At 41.7% G+C, this 17,810-nt stretch overlaps 2 protein-coding genes across 5 annotated transcripts in view; one reads left to right on the top strand and one right to left on the bottom strand.

Annotated features, from left to right (window-relative positions):
• Positions 1 to 826: 826 nt before the first annotated feature.
• Positions 827 to 16,712, top strand: cap1 (CAP, adenylate cyclase-associated protein 1 (yeast)). 2 transcript variants are annotated; one of them, XM_086280587.1, is made up of 13 exons: positions 827 to 983; positions 6,597 to 6,701; positions 7,666 to 7,766; positions 8,301 to 8,378; positions 8,803 to 8,946; positions 11,480 to 11,565; positions 12,091 to 12,196; positions 12,801 to 12,984; positions 13,456 to 13,637; positions 13,772 to 13,895; positions 14,077 to 14,159; positions 14,509 to 14,652; positions 15,509 to 16,712. In XM_086280587.1, the coding sequence occupies exons 2-13, from the start codon at positions 6,599 to 6,601 to the stop codon at positions 15,590 to 15,592; spliced, it is 1,419 nt and encodes a 472-aa protein (XP_086136713.1). In that variant the 5' UTR covers positions 827 to 983; positions 6,597 to 6,598; the 3' UTR covers positions 15,593 to 16,712. The 2 variants fall into 2 exon arrangements, with proteins under 2 accessions (XP_086136713.1, XP_086136712.1); XM_086280586.1 differs by lacking the exon at positions 827 to 983 and adding an exon at positions 1,164 to 1,185.
• Positions 14,166 to 17,810, bottom strand: part of ppt1 (palmitoyl-protein thioesterase 1 (ceroid-lipofuscinosis, neuronal 1, infantile)) — a 12,144-nt gene continuing 8,499 nt past the window's right edge. For all 3 annotated transcript variants that reach the window (XM_086280590.1, XM_086280592.1, XM_086280591.1), the window contains one exon: positions 14,166 to 17,190. In XM_086280590.1, coding sequence (XP_086136716.1) covers positions 17,068 to 17,190 — 123 coding nt within the window. In that variant the 3' untranslated portion in view covers positions 14,166 to 17,067. The remainder of the gene's footprint in view (positions 17,191 to 17,810) is intronic.

The raw sequence follows: 17,810 nt of genomic DNA, 5'->3' as shown, positions 1-17,810 counted from the left end.
ATAATGTTTGTTTGTTTGTTTGTTTTTTCACTTCAATTTGAGTTAATTCGCAGAAGTATGATAGTGACTCCACCAGCTTTCTTCAGTGAGTGAATGAGTGTGTGGTGCTGATGATCCACAGCCACACTCCAGGATGGGGGCCTCTCAGGAAACCTGGGAAAGACTCAAAGAGGCTCCAGCTCCAGCAACACTTGTAGTGTAAAGAACAGCTTTATCACTTGACCAAGTAATAATTAATACTTGGCACGACAAGTGTTGCTGGAGCTGGGCCTTTTCAGATTCTCCATTCACACTGGAAGCAGGTGAAGTGCTAAAAGCATCTTTAGTGACTCCACACAGACCATATATAAATATATTTGTTTGTTTGAATATTTGTGGGAATAACTAAGGGGGGTTATTATATCCCGTTCTGTATAAAACAAACGCTAGATTGTTTGGTTATAACAATAAGAACCCTTAGTTGTCGCCCTTATTTGAATCAGTGAAGTCACTTCATTGCTTTTGTGCACATTTACACAGTTGTGTCCATGTTTTCTGTATGTGTGACAGCTTTTTTCCAGTCTGTAAAGTGGGGCAAACATGCCCAGACAAGAAAAAACGCACCACATGAAATACACAACTCTGCGTGTTTTTCCTGCAAATGTTCGGAGGAACATCTCCTTTAGAGGCGCTGCCTCTTCTGTTATTTTTATGATGTCATATCTCACTGCCTGCAGATATGTTGTTACGAGGGGAAGAAAAGTACTTAGTTCTTCTATGTTTTCCCCTCTGCCTCTCTTCGTATATTGCTGCCCTCTGCCTCTCGCACTCCTTATATGGGAAAGGAATTAGTTGCGCGAACAAGGGCGGAAACGTGGCGCGGTGAGCGCTGGGTAAATTCAGCGACATACAGGAAGAAAGAGACGAAGCCCAGTCTGCTTACTGCACACTCCCACAGCAGCGACAACATAAAGGACCGAATCACTGCTCGACCAGTTTAGCAGGTAAGCAGCCGGTGTGCTGTCCTTTTTGGTATTTGCACTGCGGGGTTTGTGACTCGATTTACAGCTTTCTGCAGAAGCGGAAAATCAAATCTGAGACGAGAGAGAGAGAGAGAGAGCGCACAGCCGCTTCCTCCTTCACCGAGAATCATTCAGAAATTACATCTTGAGTTCGGTGTGATGCTAACGCAGCCGGCTAGCCGAGGTTAGCCGCAAAAGCTGACGCTGGTCTGACTTAAATCGTTAACATGTCTGCAGCCCTGTAGTCAGCCTTTACTTCGTCTTGCTGTGCTCTCTTATTAAAAGTGGAAACTTCTCTTTTTAGTCTTTTTTTCTTCCCTTTCCTCCTCTGCAGAGTAGTGCAGCATTAGCTGACACAGGGAGGGGTGTGTGTGTGTGTCTCAGAGGAGAGAGAGAGAGAGGAAAAAAATCCAGGAAATAGTCAAACTGACAGCAGACGCTCAACGGCAGGGAGGGGACGTATAAAAACACCACCCCAGCTTTTTTAAATATGTGTCGACTTTGAATAAGGTGGTGTAATTAAAAAAAAAAAAGAGGTTTATCTGGGGTTACGTTAGCTAGCTCTGGTTGTCGGCGTTGGTGTTGTGGCACATTTTGTACCCCCTTTAAATAATTTCTAAGCGGTGTAACGGCTCTTCAGGACGGCTTAACGCTATTTCCTAATCTGTAACTCTTCAGGACACTATAACGTTACTTGAGAAAGGTGTTTCTTAACCTCAAGAGCCACGAGTACACAATAAAACTGTTTAACTGAGGTTTGAGTGGTGGGGCTAAAGTTGTAACGGCTAGCTTTAGCCGGTGATCGCATTATCAGCAGCGGCTTGAGCGCGATTTGTTTGAGCTTTGAGCCCACCGAAGTAGGTCTGGAAGGGCGCCCTGCTTTCCATGTCTGCCACGGTTACAAACAGTGTTTCCCTATGCAAATAGATTTGGAAGAAAAGCTAAGGTTGCAAATGCAGGAGTGGACGCTCGCTCCTTTATGTCTGGACGTCTTGCCCCCAGGCAGACACACAAACCCTCACACAGGCCTAACTAACCTACTTCACTGCCCCTGCGTGCTGATGGGAGCTCTGTGCACAACATTTCTTCCATATAGACAACAAATGAGGTCGATGAGATCAGTTTGATAGGGTTATAGGCAGATTTCAGATTTTTAGTTACAAAGGTATTATTCATTAGTACAATACACTAGAGGACTAATGAGAGACTGCCACTCCTCATCTAAAGACTACTTGGAATTTGTAGTCAGACGTTAAGATTTTGCATAGACTGGGGTCACTATTTGCAAGGAGACAGGTAGATTCATTTTAAGCTAATTTCCCATAGTGCACTGCGTGGAAATGTACAAAAAGCTAAAGTTGCTTAAGGCAGGCTTTTGGCCACACCTGCTCTTGTTTGTGCAGTGGTTTGTTCTGAAAAACCATCCCAAAAGGGAATAAAAAGGGGAGTAAATGCACCTGTTGGTTGTTGATAGTACTAATGTGTTTGAGTTTTAATATTTGCATAAGTTGAGACAAAAAAAAAAGAAATGCAATATGTAAACTACGTGAGGAAGACCATGCTGATTGAGCTTTATGATCACTTTACACCAAATGATTGAGATAAGAGCATGCAACAACTTTACAAAACTCCCAGTTTTATTGCAGCATCAGTCATTTGTTTGCACTGTTTGAAAGTGTGCCTTCATACTCCTGGTATGAACTACAAGCTTCTATAATTGTACATGCTACAGATTTAGCTTTAATCTAAGGAAAACAACTGAAGGAATGACTCCCTGGCTGCCGTCACATCTCTGGTTTTGTCTTCGTCTGTAGCGTTTCCTTGGTGGTCAGCACTTGGCCCGAGCCTACGCCGCCACTTTGCTTTGGTGCACATAAAAATAAGCATTTGAAGTGAAGTAACTGGGCATAAAGTAAACTCAAATGTGCTTTGCTCTGGGATTTGCAATTTGCTAGATATGGATAAAGTTTGTTAGTGTTGGTGTAAACAACAGTTAGCCATCTACAGGGCTGGGTTTGTGTTGTTGTTGTTTTTTTCCAGCTGTTACACCATTTAGGGGCCGCTCCCTCCCTGTGCTGCAGGTGAGTCATGTCTCATGAGACCAGGAAGTGCTGGACTCTGGTATATGCAGGTATAAATGCTCACTGCCGTGGTGCTAAACAGAATGTGGGTCAAGGGTAGAGAGGGCTTTTGTTTCCTGCTGTGATCTAATTCATCTCAGAGTCTGCTGCACAAATTAATGCGTAACTCTGTGAAAGACAGAGGAAAAGGGGAAGTTTAGGTATTGTGTGCTTCTTATTCAGTCTGCTGTAAAAGGAAGAAATAGTGCAGTCTTTTAAAAATAACTTCATGTAATGTCTTGCCACCTCACCTGCTGATAACTCTATTGAATGGATTCACCTAACAGCCTCAGGGTTGATATAATGCATAACTGCCTCTCCTATTTAATGATCAGAAATCAAGTCGAAAGGCTGATTTTTAGTGATGCAGTATTTTACCTTTATTTAACCAGGAAGTCTGACTGAGGTAGGAGTCATGCAGACTCAAAGCATTATTAAAACTGCAACAAATGCAACATAAAATATCAGATCCACACATGATACACACCCACATACACAATAAGTTGGTTCTTAAGGAAAAAGATCCATGCATCTTGTTCACCATGTTCCTTATGATGGTTTTAAACTTAAACAAGCTTTTGCATTTTTTTTTTTTTTTAAGTTTAAGATGTGGGGTAAGAAAATGCTGTTGTCATCAGATCTGTCTAAAACCTCAGCAGATGAACAATCAGCTGTTTGGAAGGGAAAAAAGAAGTATACAAAGTTAAACTAAATGGCTGCTTGAGTGACCATAACTCAAATCTCAAAATAGTTACTGATTATTTTGCTGCTGATAAACCGATGAGTGACTGTGGCTAATTGGAACAGTATTGAACACCCATTGATATGACTTCAGAGCATCTTCAGAGTGCCGCTTCTCAACATGAAGGATTTTTATAAGCTGGTCACAGCCAAAAATTTAACATCTCGGTCATTTGATATGTAAAGATTTCACTGAGGAGTGAAAGTGAGATGTTGGCTGCAGCATTATCTTGCTCATTAGTGAGAGTGGTCTGTGTGGATCCATTCAGCGACAGCCAGGTATAAGGACCCGAGACTGGAGGGGCTCTCAGTGGCCCAGGTAAGGGCAGTGTCAGCTTTCAGCTGCCTCATGTAATGTTAGCCTTTCTCTTCAGGTGTGCGTCTGGATCTGTGAGTACTCCTTTATGTGTTAGACTTGGATTGGAGTCAGTTACGGTAATCATGTCTTTTGAATAGTTAAATCAGGAGTGTGCATGTTTTTTTGCTTCAAAGGTGCTGCTGACCTTAAGTTGTTTTCTTGTGCGATGTACCTGGATGTTTAAAACTCATAGCTGGGATCTCTCTGTAGTAACTCGCAACGATCTACATAGCTTTACGCAGCAAGTTCTGGCCTGCTCTTCCTCTTTTGTTACTCAACCTCAACACTAATAGGTGGATTTTTCTGTGACTTCCTTAAAGCTTGCAAATGAGCATATTTACATCTTTTGGCTCAATTTATTCAAACAGTCGAGGGTTCTGTCCTTGTGGCCGATTCGGCACAAAACCTTCATTATGTCTGTGCAGACGGTTTGATTCCCAGCTGAAATTCACTCTGTGCTGTTTCTTAATGGGAGGATTTTATCATCTCATGACATCATTGTTAGTAAAGTAGTCATTACTGTTATACTCCAAAGGTGGAAATGTGGGTGTAGGGTTGTCCAGAAAAAATGTGCCAAAATCACATTTGATTGTGTGATGCCTAAGCATCAGGCAGTGTTTTGTTTTTTTTAATTAAATATTTAAATAGCGCTCCGTTTCGGAGGAAGTAAGACAAATTAAAACAGACAAAACTTAAGAGTTTACCTGAAGTTGTTGAGCTACATGTCATCACTAATGAAAGCGCCTAACCTTTCAGAGTCCTTTCTCGTTGCCAAAGAAAGAGGCGACAATGTAACCCTTGTCATAAAAATGCTGGACAATCGGAAGCTATCTGGTGGTTGCCAGGTAGTGACTGACTGGTCTTCAGACCTGACTGAAGCTTCAGTATATGTGCAGGTGATCTATGTGAGCCAAAAAAATTCAGGCTTTAGAGTACTCTAAATACTCAGTTTTTCCTAATATTGGCTCTTGGTGACATCATTGGCTTCATAGTGTAGTTAACACATTCACCTTACGCACAAATGGTCCTGGGTTTGACATCCAGATTTTAAAGTCACAACCATAAAAAAAGGAGAGGAATAAAATGTTAAAAGTTTAACAGTGTATAGGTGTTGCTTTAGCAGCTGGTGCATTTTGGAGCAGTGACTCCGTGGATGTCCCCACAGAGCCTTGGGCTCAGGACTGATGGAATTTACACCACATCAACGCAAGCAGACAGTCGTGTACTCATGGAAACTTTAACCTGTGGTTAAAGTAACCTAGGGGTTAAGAGTAGAGGCTAATCTCTTTATCTAGTACTCCTGTGAAGCTAGTACTGTCTGGTTTGTAGCAAGACAGAAAATTCATGATTACAATTTAAATCTGTTGTTGTGGTCATTGATTAATAGTGGTGTGGAGGGTACATTATATTGAGGATGAGGTCTAATTAACTTGAGGGATTTATTTATTAAATGAATAAATAAATGTCAGCACTATGTCAGATGGGGGAAGGATCCAACTGTTTGCCGTATGTGGTTGAAATGTTAGTTGTGACCTGTAGGAGGTTGTTATGCACGCAAAATGTTGTTAAAGCTTTTAAAGTTTCTGCAAAAGCACCTGTTGGAGACCTGTTGGATTAAGCAATAAATGCTTTGTTTAGTTTTAGGAGAAAAAGAAAAGCTTCAAATGATCCGCCACTGATTTTATCCTATATTATAATTATTAATATTGATAATCAGAAACATCAGTTTTTTTGGACTGTTTTCCCCACACAGTTTCTGGACAATATTGCTATGAAGGAGTTTAAGAGCAGCAATAGAAGAGCCCTTCTATTCTATTGCTGATATTCTATTGCAACATGATCTAAACCTGAAATATGGGACTTGTTGAAGTAAATGCACACATGTAAACTTGTTTCTGGTACAAAAGACAAATATGGGCAGCATTCAGAGCACTGTTGCTGTTTTTAATTTTTTTTAAAAATTGCATTGTAGTTTTAACACAACAAAAACAGGTTCTGGGATCGCAATACTGAATAAAGTTGTTTTTTCGAATCGAAACTGATGAAGGATAAACTGAATGGCAGTTAGTGATTCAGTTTAATGTAGTTCTGCACTACAGAATTTCCCAGAGGAACCCACCCGAGGGATTAATAAAGTTCCATCTAATCTACTTCACTAATGTAGGTTCAGATTGATGCAAGCACTTCTAAAGAAATGCATCCTCCTGTCTATGTTACTGTTGACTGTATATAAATAGGACGGATCAATGATCATTTTCTATCATGATTTCTTTCTTCCTGTGTTTTAGTCCCTGGGACTTCTCTCCCAATAGTGGTAGCCAGCGTGACACAGCTAACCTTTTTATCAAACACAAAAATGTCCTCTCTTTCTGACAGGTATGGCAGAGTTGGCGAGTCTGGTGCAGCGGTTGGAGGTGGCGGTGGGCCGCCTGGAGGCCATGTCAGGCCCTGGAGGCAGCGCTGGAGGTTCAGATGGAGGAGGTATTACTGTTAAAGAATACACTGAATAATATGTGTAGAGATCAGTGAGTGAAGTTTGCATTAATACATGAAAATGTATCACTGCGCTGAAGTCAGCTTCTGGCAGTGTGGACAGCGAAACCGGAGCCTTTTTGAAAACGATGACAGATTTTAGTCATGTGATGCAGTCATGTGACCAATTAAACTAAGATAGCGGAGGGCATTATATAGCTGTTGTTTTGTTTGCGCTCAATTTTGACAGCCCTATTAAAGATTAATATCAGTTTGTAAATGCTCCAGATAGCTTTTCTTCAAATTCTTTAATTCTCACTCACTTTTGCAACTTTGTACTTTTGTGTTACTCACAGCAACAACTCCACCTCATTGTTAGTCCATTTAAAAAACTGTGCTGAAGTCAGCTTCTGAGCTCACAAAAGCCACTAGATTATTTGACTGAGTGGGGTCATTTATCACTAAAATGTTCTGATGTTGATAATTATGGCTTTCAGTCAGTTACTGTTGGCGTTTGCAGCTAGGCTTCTGCAGCGGTAGATTTAGCTGCTCTTGGTGTGTTAGCCATGGTTCACTGCAATGTGTTGCTGTGCTGAGCGTTACTTGGGGAATTTCATGCAGATTAGACCCAAGTAGTTGTTAGTAAAGATATCAGTTCCACATTAATGTAATGTAAATGGTAAATGCACTATAGCGCTTTACTTAGTTCCTAAGGACCCCAAAGCTTTATACTACATTCATCCACCCATTCACACTGGGGATGGCAAGCTACATTGTAGCCACAGCTGCCCTGGGGCGCACTGACAGAGGCGAGGCTGCCGGACACTGGCGCCACCGGGCCCTCTGACCACCACCAGTAGGCAACGGGTGAAGTGTCTTGCCCAAGGACACAACAACCGAAACTGTCCAAGCCGGGGCTTTAATCTTTACATGTATTTCTTTTTAATCCCCGTGGTCTTCTTTATCTTTGCAGCTGTATCTGTGCACGTCGAGGGCTTCGATGAGATCATCAAGGGTCCTCTGGCGGAGTACCTCTCCCTCAGCCAGAAGATAGGGGGCGACGTCCAGAAACATGTAGGTCACAAGTTCAGACATTACACATTTACATGAGGCATTGGTCACCAGTCCTACTGGAGCTGAGTTTAATTCTTTCCTAGGAAAGATGATTCCTGAAAGGTTACTTTAACTGCAGCAGCCATTGTAGAAATATTTACTGTCTACAAGTAAACGTTTCTTCTTTCCTGATGAGCACATTGCAGTGTATCTTGGTTTTTTGCCTCCACCTGCAGATCAGAAGAGCAGGTGCAGCCTGTGGAAGGACTAACGCAGCCTTTTGTTTGTGCTTCATGCAAAACTCTGCAGGGAATCTCGTAATTGCAGTTGACGCTGCTGATTTAATCGCTTCTTTTATACAGCATTGTTTTACATTTACAGTGATATTCCTCATTTTCCAAGTCCATGATTTATTTTTTTTTTTCCCCTGCTGGCAAGACTTGAATATTTCTAAATATGAAGCCCCTTGAAAGCAGTTTCTGTTAAGTGTTCGTGAAAGATGATTAAAAAATGGCACAATGATAAATTAATGTAACATTTCTTTCCCTCTTTTAGGCAGAAATGATGAAGCAGGGGTTCACCACTGAGAGACAGCTTCTCATCACAGCCTCCACTTCCCAGAAGCCCTCTGATGTGAGTTAAACACACTCCGTAAAACTTTAAGTTGAGCAAGCACCGCATTGATTGATCAATTTCAACTTTGTGCATTATTTATTGTGTTCGTCTGCAGTTTAAATGGACGAACCCTTCTTTCTTTTTCCCCTCTCTGTACAGGTTCTGTGTTGTGATATTTCTGCCTCATTTTATTTCGATTTAAAAATCTGCTGTAAAGATTAAATATTCAAGCTCGGCTTAGTTGTGATGGAGAAAGCTTAGTGGGATTATTGGCCTTGTTAATTTGCTTCAGAAGTTGGAGAATTTGAAGAGGGTTTTTTTTCTTTCTTCTTCTTCCTTTTTCTTTTTTCCTCGAGTTGTGACTCAATTCTATACAAATTCTTAAGTTTCAGGTATCTGCTGATATCGAGTGCTAAACTTTTGTCCTTTTTCGACTCTTCAGGCAGTTTTGACGACTCTCCTGCAGCCCGTGTCCAGCGTGATCCAGCAGGTGCAGGCGTTTCGGGAGCAGAACCGCAGCTCGCCGTTGTTCAACCACCTCTCCGCTGTCAGCGAGAGTGTGCCTGCCCTTGGATGGGTTGCCATGGTGAGTCCAGGGGCTGAGAGAGGTTAACGGGTAGGAAAAGAGCCGTTTTGGCACCACTCTGTGTATGTGGATAAATGAGTGTATAATGGGCGGAAACAGGCCTCTCTTTGATTCTGTCAACAGTCTCTGATGAGCGACGGTTTCTTGGCTGACGTTAAAGCACCAACAACAGAGCTTTGCTGTTACAGTAAATGATTCATTCATTGTTTGCTGTTGTGTTTTTTGAGACTTATGAATAATGGATCAGATTTTCAGATACACATGATGAATGTCTTCATTCTCTGTCCGCCTACCTCTGTATCCTTAAACTTCTCATTTGTTTTGCAAAACATTTGTGACAGCAGTACATATTTCAGAAGAACAGTCATTCTTTTTTCTTTATTGCTAATGAGAGCTAGACAAGGAAGCTGATTAACTGATTAATACGTCTTTATCTTATTTATTTTTTTAGTCATGTTGAGACTGATTTTTTTTTTTACCTTTGGACAAAGCCTCTTTTTGCAAAGATTGTGGGTGTAGCTTTATAGCAGTAGGATGGATTAGTCTTTAATAGCTAGGTTTCATTTGACGTAGACGTGACGTCGACGTAAAGCGCGAAATTTGACTGGCGGTCGGAAGTGAAAAAGATAAGCGCAAAATCACAGACAGACAGTACGCAAAATGCCTATGTCCTGTTGTGTTTACGGATGCTCCAGTAGGTCGACCAGAGAAACTGATAAACGGTATTTTAGGGTACCAAAAATAGCCCAACGAAGAGGAGAAAAATGGAAAATTCTAACCGAAAAACGTAGGAAAAAATGGATTTTAAATTTACGTTTACAGTCGGGAGGAGCAGAGTCTGCCAATGCCCGTGTCTGCAGCGACCACTTCGTCAGAGGTAATGTTATGTTTGCAAACGAACTTATTAGCATTAGGTTGTCGTTAAATTCTCGTTTACTTAGTGCTTTTAAGTTAGTAGTCTAATATTGACTTGATTGGGACTATAGGCTGCCCAAGTGCTTTGGATGACGAAGAGTCGGAGGACTGGGCTCCGACGGTCAATCTCGGCTACGAACGAAAACCCAGATCGGAATCAGTTCTCAAACGAGAGAAAAGAATGAAGCTTAAGGCAGAACAGCATCGATGTGCAGAGGCGATTTTGGATATGCAACAGACGGCTGAGAGCCCGGATTTGAGCCTAGTGACAGTGGAGAACAGGCTACTAACCCTGCCATACAATTGCAATGAGCTGCAATCACTTCTCCATCCTCCTTTGCAATTACCCAAGTCTTCAGAGGTGTCTCGTTAGACCGCTGAGAATGGTTTACCTTGAAACAAACAACTGTCACTCTAACGAAGTCCTAAGGATGTGGCATGTTTGTTGACGTTAAAGCCGCTACCGCTAACTGTTAGCGTGTTTAAGATAAAGCAATATAAGAACAAACACTCACCCTTGCAAACACCAAACTGTATCCATCACGGAGACGTTTTGTTCCAAGGTTGTGGACCCACCCGCTGACAAAAAAATTGTACGCCTCCAGACTCTTGAAAGCTTTCATTTGCTGCCTAGTGTAGTAAGAAGTCTGGAGGACCAAGTAGTTGGTGATATCCACAGCCTCGATAGTAGGCAAATCCTTTACTTCTGTGGTGTATTCGGACATTTTCAAAGAATACGGATCACGTCCGATATATTTTTTAACTATCTGTTTATATCTCTCCCGAGAAACGGGGTCTAAAGTTGCACAATAGCTGCTCTCCTGACTCTCCACAGTGTCCTCCATGTTTACTTCCGCCCTCCACTCAAAAATCGCGCTGCCTCCGCACGTCATCAGAACCACGTGACCGCAACCCAACTATTAAAGGCTTCACTTGTGGGGAAGCAAAGATTTTAAGTTCTCAAAATGTTGAGCTTTAGTTTTATACTTCCCCTTTCTTTAAACATACCTGACTCCTCTGCATCCATTTAATCCGACTCTAAAAGACAGACAGGAAAAACCTGGCCCACAGAGTCCTAAAGGAAAACAAAACATTAAGGGGCAGGAGGCATGTCAAAGCAAATGACTGCAGTGATTCTCCACTGCTGTTTAAGTTGATTTTAATACTGTTTATTTCATCAAGTGACCTCTTTAGTGGTACATGTCAGGTAGGGATCTACCAGCAATCTAAATGCTGACATGGTGCTTGTGCTTTTAAATTGTTAGCTACAGGTTACAATTAAAATCTTACTAAGTTCAAACTTAGTTATCCAGTGTTTGGGGTTTTTGTTTGTTTGTTTTTTGTTTTAACGTTCTCTGTGGACATTTGGACTAAGTGGTTTCCCACCCATGATATACGAGATAAGACTGGCTCTATTTATCCCAAAATTTGGGGAAGTTCCTGTGTTACCGCAGCCAAGAACACTAAGTACAACCTAGATCAAAATGCTTAAACAAAGTGGACTGGACTGCTCAATATAATAAAAGCAATATGACAAAACAAACTGGCTCAGTTAGGCAAAAACTACACACAGGGTATGTTTTACGAAATGAATCTAAACCTTTTTACTTCGTGTCAGGCTCCCAAACCAGGCCCGTACGTTAAGGAGATGCAGGACGCCGCCACGTTCTACACCAACCGTGTGCTGAAGGACTACAAGGACAAGTCAGTAAAACCTCCACTATTAAAGCCTGTTTCCCTCATTGTCCGCAGCAGATGGGCCGTCCAAATTTAATTTGTATACAAAGCTGCTGGGATTTCTTCCAGTTTGTTCTTATCATTTTAAACTGTATCATATGTTTTTATTTTTTATGTTGAATCTAATAAACAAAAGGGTCAAAAGAACTTTTAAATGCAGCCAAACAGTTTGCTCGACCCATCTGTCTTCCATCCTTTCTTTTCCTTTTTCAAGTTATGGTGCCCCATGGTTTTACTGAGTCAGCACTGCCACATGATACACTGAAGCATGTCGGTGGCAGACTTCCTGGGTTTAAACTTGTAATAAAAGCCTGAAAGTGAGGCAGACTGTTTGTGCTCTCAGCTCGTGTTCACATGTCATACAGCAGGCAGGCAAATTGCACAATGAGAAAATCTGAAATAAAAAATAAAGTTGTGTTGAGTTCTAAGTAAAGGAAGAAAAACTGCTAGAGCTAAAAAACGATGCCATAAAATCATATGTCGTCTTCACAGGGACAAGGTGCATGTGGACTGGGTGAAAGCCTACATCTCCATCTGGACTGCGTTGCAGCATTACATCAAAGAGCAACACACCACCGGACTGACCTGGAGCAAGACTGTGAGTTTCCAAAGGAAGGAGGAGGAGGAGGAGGAGAGAAAAAAAATAAAAAAAGGAAATTACTGCAACTTGAAACATAAAAAGCAGCTCTCAAATGATCAAATGCAACCTGACTCATGAATTAACACATTTACCTTAGGGCCAGTTTTACTAATACTTTGTGCCAGAGCAAACTGGTCTTTGGCATTAGAGAAAATTGTACTGTCTGTACTTAGAGTTATAAGGTTGCATGATTTCTGCAGCTTGCCCTGTTGCATATGTATTTCTGGGACTTCCTTTCTTGTGGTGCACAATGAAGGAAAAGCAGGAGCTTTTAGGGTACAAAACAATCCTGAAACTGAACTTGAGCTCTGTTTTTGCTAAACTAAATTTAGCCCTTCAGAATAAACTTTATTTTTGTTTACACACAAAGTTGAGGCAAACACAGGGAGAAGTGGTGTAACTGCCCCTGATATGCAAACAGTCCTGTTTTAAATTATAGAGGGGAGAATTACTCCAGAGTTTGTCTCGTGAGTGTGCTCTCCTTTGTCTGCTTTAAAGGCTAAAAGTGTGTCCTTCATGACCTCATTCACCCTGTTAACCGTTTTCTTCTCTTCTTCCTCAGGGTGCAGTAGCTTCAGCCGGTGCTGCTCCACGCAGCGCTCCTGCTGGCGGTCCTCCCCCACCTCCCCCTGGACCCCCTCCTCCCGCTGACCTGAGCGGACCCACTGGCGGCGCTGGGGACGCCGGTGCTGATAATCGGAACGCCCTGTTCGCCTCCATCAACAAGGGGTCTGACATCACCCGGGGTGGGTAGCTACAGCTCCAACCAACAGTGATGAGAGGAGCTGATACTTTTTTTTTTTTTTTTTTCTGGCCTCAATTTTGAGGATTTGAGTGCAGCAGTAGTCATGTAGCAGAGCTACATGAATCAATACAAAAAGGCTTTGTTGATGTAAATCATATAAAGGAGTCTCTGGTCCTTCTTTCCTTTTGTTAATCATTACTCTATGTGAGGAGTAGTAATCAGTATTGATGAACCTCTCTGGACAAATAAGTTGATGGGAGAACGTGGTATGAAGGGCAGACAGTGTATTAAGACGGACCTTTTTATTTCAGTTATAATCTTTTATGCTCATTTACACTTACTAATATATGGGTTCCATTCCTTTTATTTATTTATTTTTGTTATCACATAAATTAGATGTGCTTTGGATTAAGTAACGCTCCCTCTCTCTCAGACTAACAGTGCATGTTTCATCTCTCCCTGACCCCTGCAGGACTAAAACATGTGTCCGATAACCAGAAGACCCACAAGAACCCCAACCTGAGGAGTCAGGGCGCTCCAGTGCGCTCTGGACCAAAACCCTTCGCTTCAAGCGCCGCCAGACCTGCTGCATCCGCCACACCAACCCGTACGCTCCCCCCTGTGCTGGAGCTGGAAGGAAAGAAGTGGAAAGTGGTACGCTGAAGGGGCCAAAATGACCAGAATAGATTTTTAAACTTGCTTCTGGCTCAGACAAACAGACCTTCTTTTTTTTTTTTTTTTTTCTTTCTTAATTCTTTTTCTCTGTTTTCTTAACTTGCTTTCTGCAGGAGAACCAGGAGGATGCTCAGAACCTGGTGATCAGCGACACTGAGCTGAAGCAAGTGGTTTATGCTTTCAAGTGTAACAAGAGCACCCTGCAGGTCAAGGGCAAAATCAACTCCATCACTTTAGGTAAGAAAGGAAACTCACTCCTCAGAAACACACACGTCGAGGGCTCTCGTATTGCCCCTGATATAATGCCCAAACATTTATTTATATTTGCCGACACAGCCGCCATAAGTGAATAAAAGGCAGAAGAATGAGCTCGGTGCTTAGAGTCTCTTAAATATACTTATTTATTTTTCTCTGACAGACAACTGTAAGAAAATGGGCCTGGTGTTTGATGATGTTGTGGGCATCGTGGAGATGATTAACTGCAAGGATGTCAAGATCCAGGTGTGATTATTTTATTTTATTTTATTTTTTTTTGTTTCTTTTCACTGTTTGTTGCATTTCATGAGATCACTGAATGATTTTTGCTGCCCCGTCATTCTTCGGCTCTTTGTAGTTTCTCTGCTGAGGATTTATACATTTTTCATGAGCTCTGTTTATTATTCATGTAGTTAAATATTGGAAACTACAAGCTGCTCAGTTTTTGGCAGCTTCACTGTCAGCTGGGTGCAGTGTTGGGCTTGAGGAGATTTGTAGAAGCTGATTGTAGATCGGCATTGTGTATCATCTACCTGATAAAGTTACTGGCTTTTAGCCAAAGGGTCTACTGTTTATTTTTTCCTTTTGTTTCCAGGTTATGGGGAAGGTCCCAACTATCTCCATCAACAAGACAGATGGCTGCCACATTTATCTGAGCAAGGACTCTCTGAAGTGTGAGATCATCAGCGCCAAGAGCTCAGAGATGAACGTGCTGGTACCCAACAAAGATGGAGAGTTTGTGAGTATCTCTGATTTCATTTGTTTAGCAGAGGAAGTTTAACGTGACACAAACAGGACCTCACCTGACTGTGATAACAAACCTTACTGCTTCTGTAAACCTTATGGGGTATTTTTGGCTTTGTAAATGCTGTCATCACTAAGTTTTCAGTGCTGCTGCTTTTATTTAATCCTTATTTCAACCAGAAAGTCAATTGAGATTAACATCTGTTTCTCAGGGAAGACCTGGACAAGTAGGCACATACCTCAAGTTAAAAATCAAATATACTATGAAAATAAAGTGAAAGAAGTCAATCGAATAATACAAATAGGAGCAGTAAGTCTTTATGAGAGCTTTGAGCTCTCCTGGGTAGACAAACACGTTCAGCCTCGTTAGGTACTTGTTAGTGTCTGTGAGGCAATCGTCACATCAATTATGAATTTCTCTATAAAAGGTCTTGGATAAAAGTCCAGCCTTGCAGAAGTTTGAAGTCAAAGTCGTTAACATGCAAACGGTCACATTGGTCCAGCGAGTAGTGTGCATTTGATCTTTTGAGCTGCTTTCAGCTTCGCATGCGCGGCATGTTTAATTAGACCATGAAGTGTTCCTTGAACTGTGCATCTTTGAGCAGGTTTGTGGTGTAGTTGCTTTTAGGATTTTTGTTAAATAATGAGAACATGAGGTTAAGAGCAAGGGGGCAAAGCTCTCCCATCCTCGTTTTAGTGCTGCTAGGAACCTTTGACCAGAACAGCCCGTTTATCGAGTCTTCATCCTGAGCCGAGCTGATCAGCTGCTGACTATAAACGACAAGAATTCAAAGCTGGTCTGAAAAAGCTTGTTGATCTGACAAAAAACCCCGTGTGTCTCTCCCTTTCAGACGGAGATCCCTGTACCCGAGCAGTTCAAGACAGTCTGGGACGGCAGTAAGCTCGTCACCACAGCAACAGAGATCGCCGGATAAACTGGGGCAGCATATTAAAACGGCCGCCCCTCCTCAACGCCATCCCCACTCGTCTATTTTAATTTTTTTTTTTTTTTTGCAGAGTCCTGTCTGACTGATCGACAACCCCACCAGCTAACTCTCACACTGTACACTGAGATTCAGACCTTTCCCCTTCTTCCTTATCAGCCAATCACAGTTTAAACTGTTCCTTCTGTAAGCCAATTAGAGGGCTGCTTGCCTTATCTGGAGCAGATCCTCCAGCCAATCAGCAGGGAGCAGCTTGTCATTCAAATTAGGGTTTCCCTGCAAGCACTTGAAAAGAGTTTTGCCAACAGCTGGGAAGCTCTGTATGCTTTTTTTTTTTTAATTTATCTGGATGATGCTGAGCAAATTTTAGAATAGGCAATGTTGATTCCTCTGCAGCCAATCAGGCTCATTTCTTTCCCTTCTTCCTGGTCAGCTGGGGGGCTGGCGTGTTTAAGTTGTGGCCTCAAGGTTTCTCTTCCATTATATGCAATTCACTGGTGAAGCACTCGTCAAAAAGAGCCCTCTTTAAAGAGGATAAAGGCATCCATATCATCTCCACTGATGACTGCAACCATGAGACTCATAGTGGATAATGGTGTAAAACAAGTTCTCTGAGCACATAAAACCAGAGTAAAAGCAAGCTGTGCAAAAACATTCTCTCTTAAATCATTTTTAAAGCATAAATCCATCTAGATGATGTTTGAACGGTTTAAAGTACGTTTTCACTTAAATCTACACAGGACATTCCTGAATGAAAGGAAAAAAAAAACATTCCATGTTAGGAGGCATTTAAGAAAAGTGTGATAAAGAGCAAAGATGTTGGAAGTCGGTGGAAGTGAATTTTAAAAAGTAAAGGAAAACAGACTGGAGTAAGTGATTGGAAACACCTGCTGTAATCACCTGTACAGCTATGAATAGTCTTTGAATATCAGCCTGACCATCAGCATCCTGCTCCTTCTCATGTCTGCAGCTCGCGTAGCTGTGGAGCTCTTCGCTGAATTTTCTTTTGTCTCTTGTTTTTGTTTACCACTTTAATTTCTCTTTTTTGGGGGGGTCCAAACTCAAATCTGCTCATTAGTACTGGAGACATCATTAAAAATGTTGCAATAAATCCAAGTATATGGGTGTCTTTATTTTGATGTTTTATTTGTACAGAAGCATTATTTCACAGTTAAAAGATCCAAATGAGGCAAAACGAAAGTGGCTTAAACCCCCCCCCCCCCCCCGTAAAACCTGCCAACAATGATGAATAGTGTTTGACCTCATCAGTAAACTGCACCTGTGACTGCTAAAATTATGATGGCATCACAAGACACAGATTAAAAGCCAACACGCTGGAAATGATCAGTGCAAAAAGAGTAAATGATGCTTTCTGCTAAGCTTGAGCGTCCTGTTAAACTGGCGTTATATTGCTCTTGATTTCAACTGCAGCTACAGCAATCTGAGACTATCAGTATGGAGCTGCTTTAGTGTAAATAAGGCAGCAGGTTGGCTTTGAACCACTCTTCTTTGAACTGGAGGTGGTCGCCTTCGGTGGCCAGAAAAACCAGCTTCCCTGCTTTGTCCATCGCCGCCAGACCCAAACGATCCTACACACACACACACACACACGGGGTCTGTTTTACAACCGGCATGTGCAACAAAGTTTGATTAATAAACATTTGCTGATGGAAAACCGAACTAAGATATGTCCTACTACATGCAGAACCATCGTAAGGTGGTTAAGGCAAAAAAAAAAAAAGAAAATCTTCTGAATTTTTGGAAAAGCATAAAAAGGCGAAATAAAAGCAGAGATCTATACTTATCAAGGTAATCCTAAGTGTTACAAAGGTGGTTCTTTTCCATTGCCATGGTAACTTGTGCTGCAGCTAACCTGCTCCAGGCCTTCCGTGTACTACAAACCAAATTGACCAAACCCAGTTAGGCTCAGTGCTCGCCTCAACTCGATAAGTCAACCCAAGGTCCATAATCTAGCTATAAGTACGTTCATAAAAAACATTTAGCTTTAGTTGTTGTTCTTGAGTTAATTGTAATTTTGCAGCATTTTAGTCACTATCTGTTGAGTTTCTACGAGTCATAAATAAATTGACTTGACAAACAGTCTGATACCAAATAATGAATAAAAACAGGGTTAGTCTGTGCGCAGACTTGCAGTATAAATATGTCCTGTTCTGGATTCTCACATTAATGCCTACAGAACAATAAAAGT

The sequence above is a fragment of the Aulonocara sp. 'chitande type north' Nkhata Bay genome, linkage group LG22 (genome assembly GCF_057382095.1).
Source record: "Aulonocara sp. 'chitande type north' Nkhata Bay isolate Kocher_YH1m ecotype deep benthic linkage group LG22, A_spYH_male_GT1.1, whole genome shotgun sequence".
Lineage (NCBI taxonomy): Eukaryota > Metazoa > Chordata > Actinopteri > Cichliformes > Cichlidae > Aulonocara > Aulonocara sp. 'chitande type north' Nkhata Bay.
The sequence above is the reverse complement of the archived record's forward strand: the minus strand, read 5'-3'. Positions and strand labels throughout refer to the sequence as shown.

Bases quoted from the DNA above. Each gene is read 5' to 3' on its own strand.
- cap1 (XM_086280587.1), top strand. From the start codon at position 6,599: ATGGCAGAGTTGGCGAGTCTGGTGCAGCGGTTGGAGGTGGCGGTGGGC. The intron at 12,197-12,800 runs GTGAGTTTCCAA...CTTCTTCCTCAG, and splicing joins GACTGACCTGGAGCAAGACT to GGTGCAGTAGCTTCAGCCGG. The intron at 13,896-14,076 runs GTAAGAAAGGAA...TTTCTCTGACAG, and splicing joins AATCAACTCCATCACTTTAG to ACAACTGTAAGAAAATGGGC.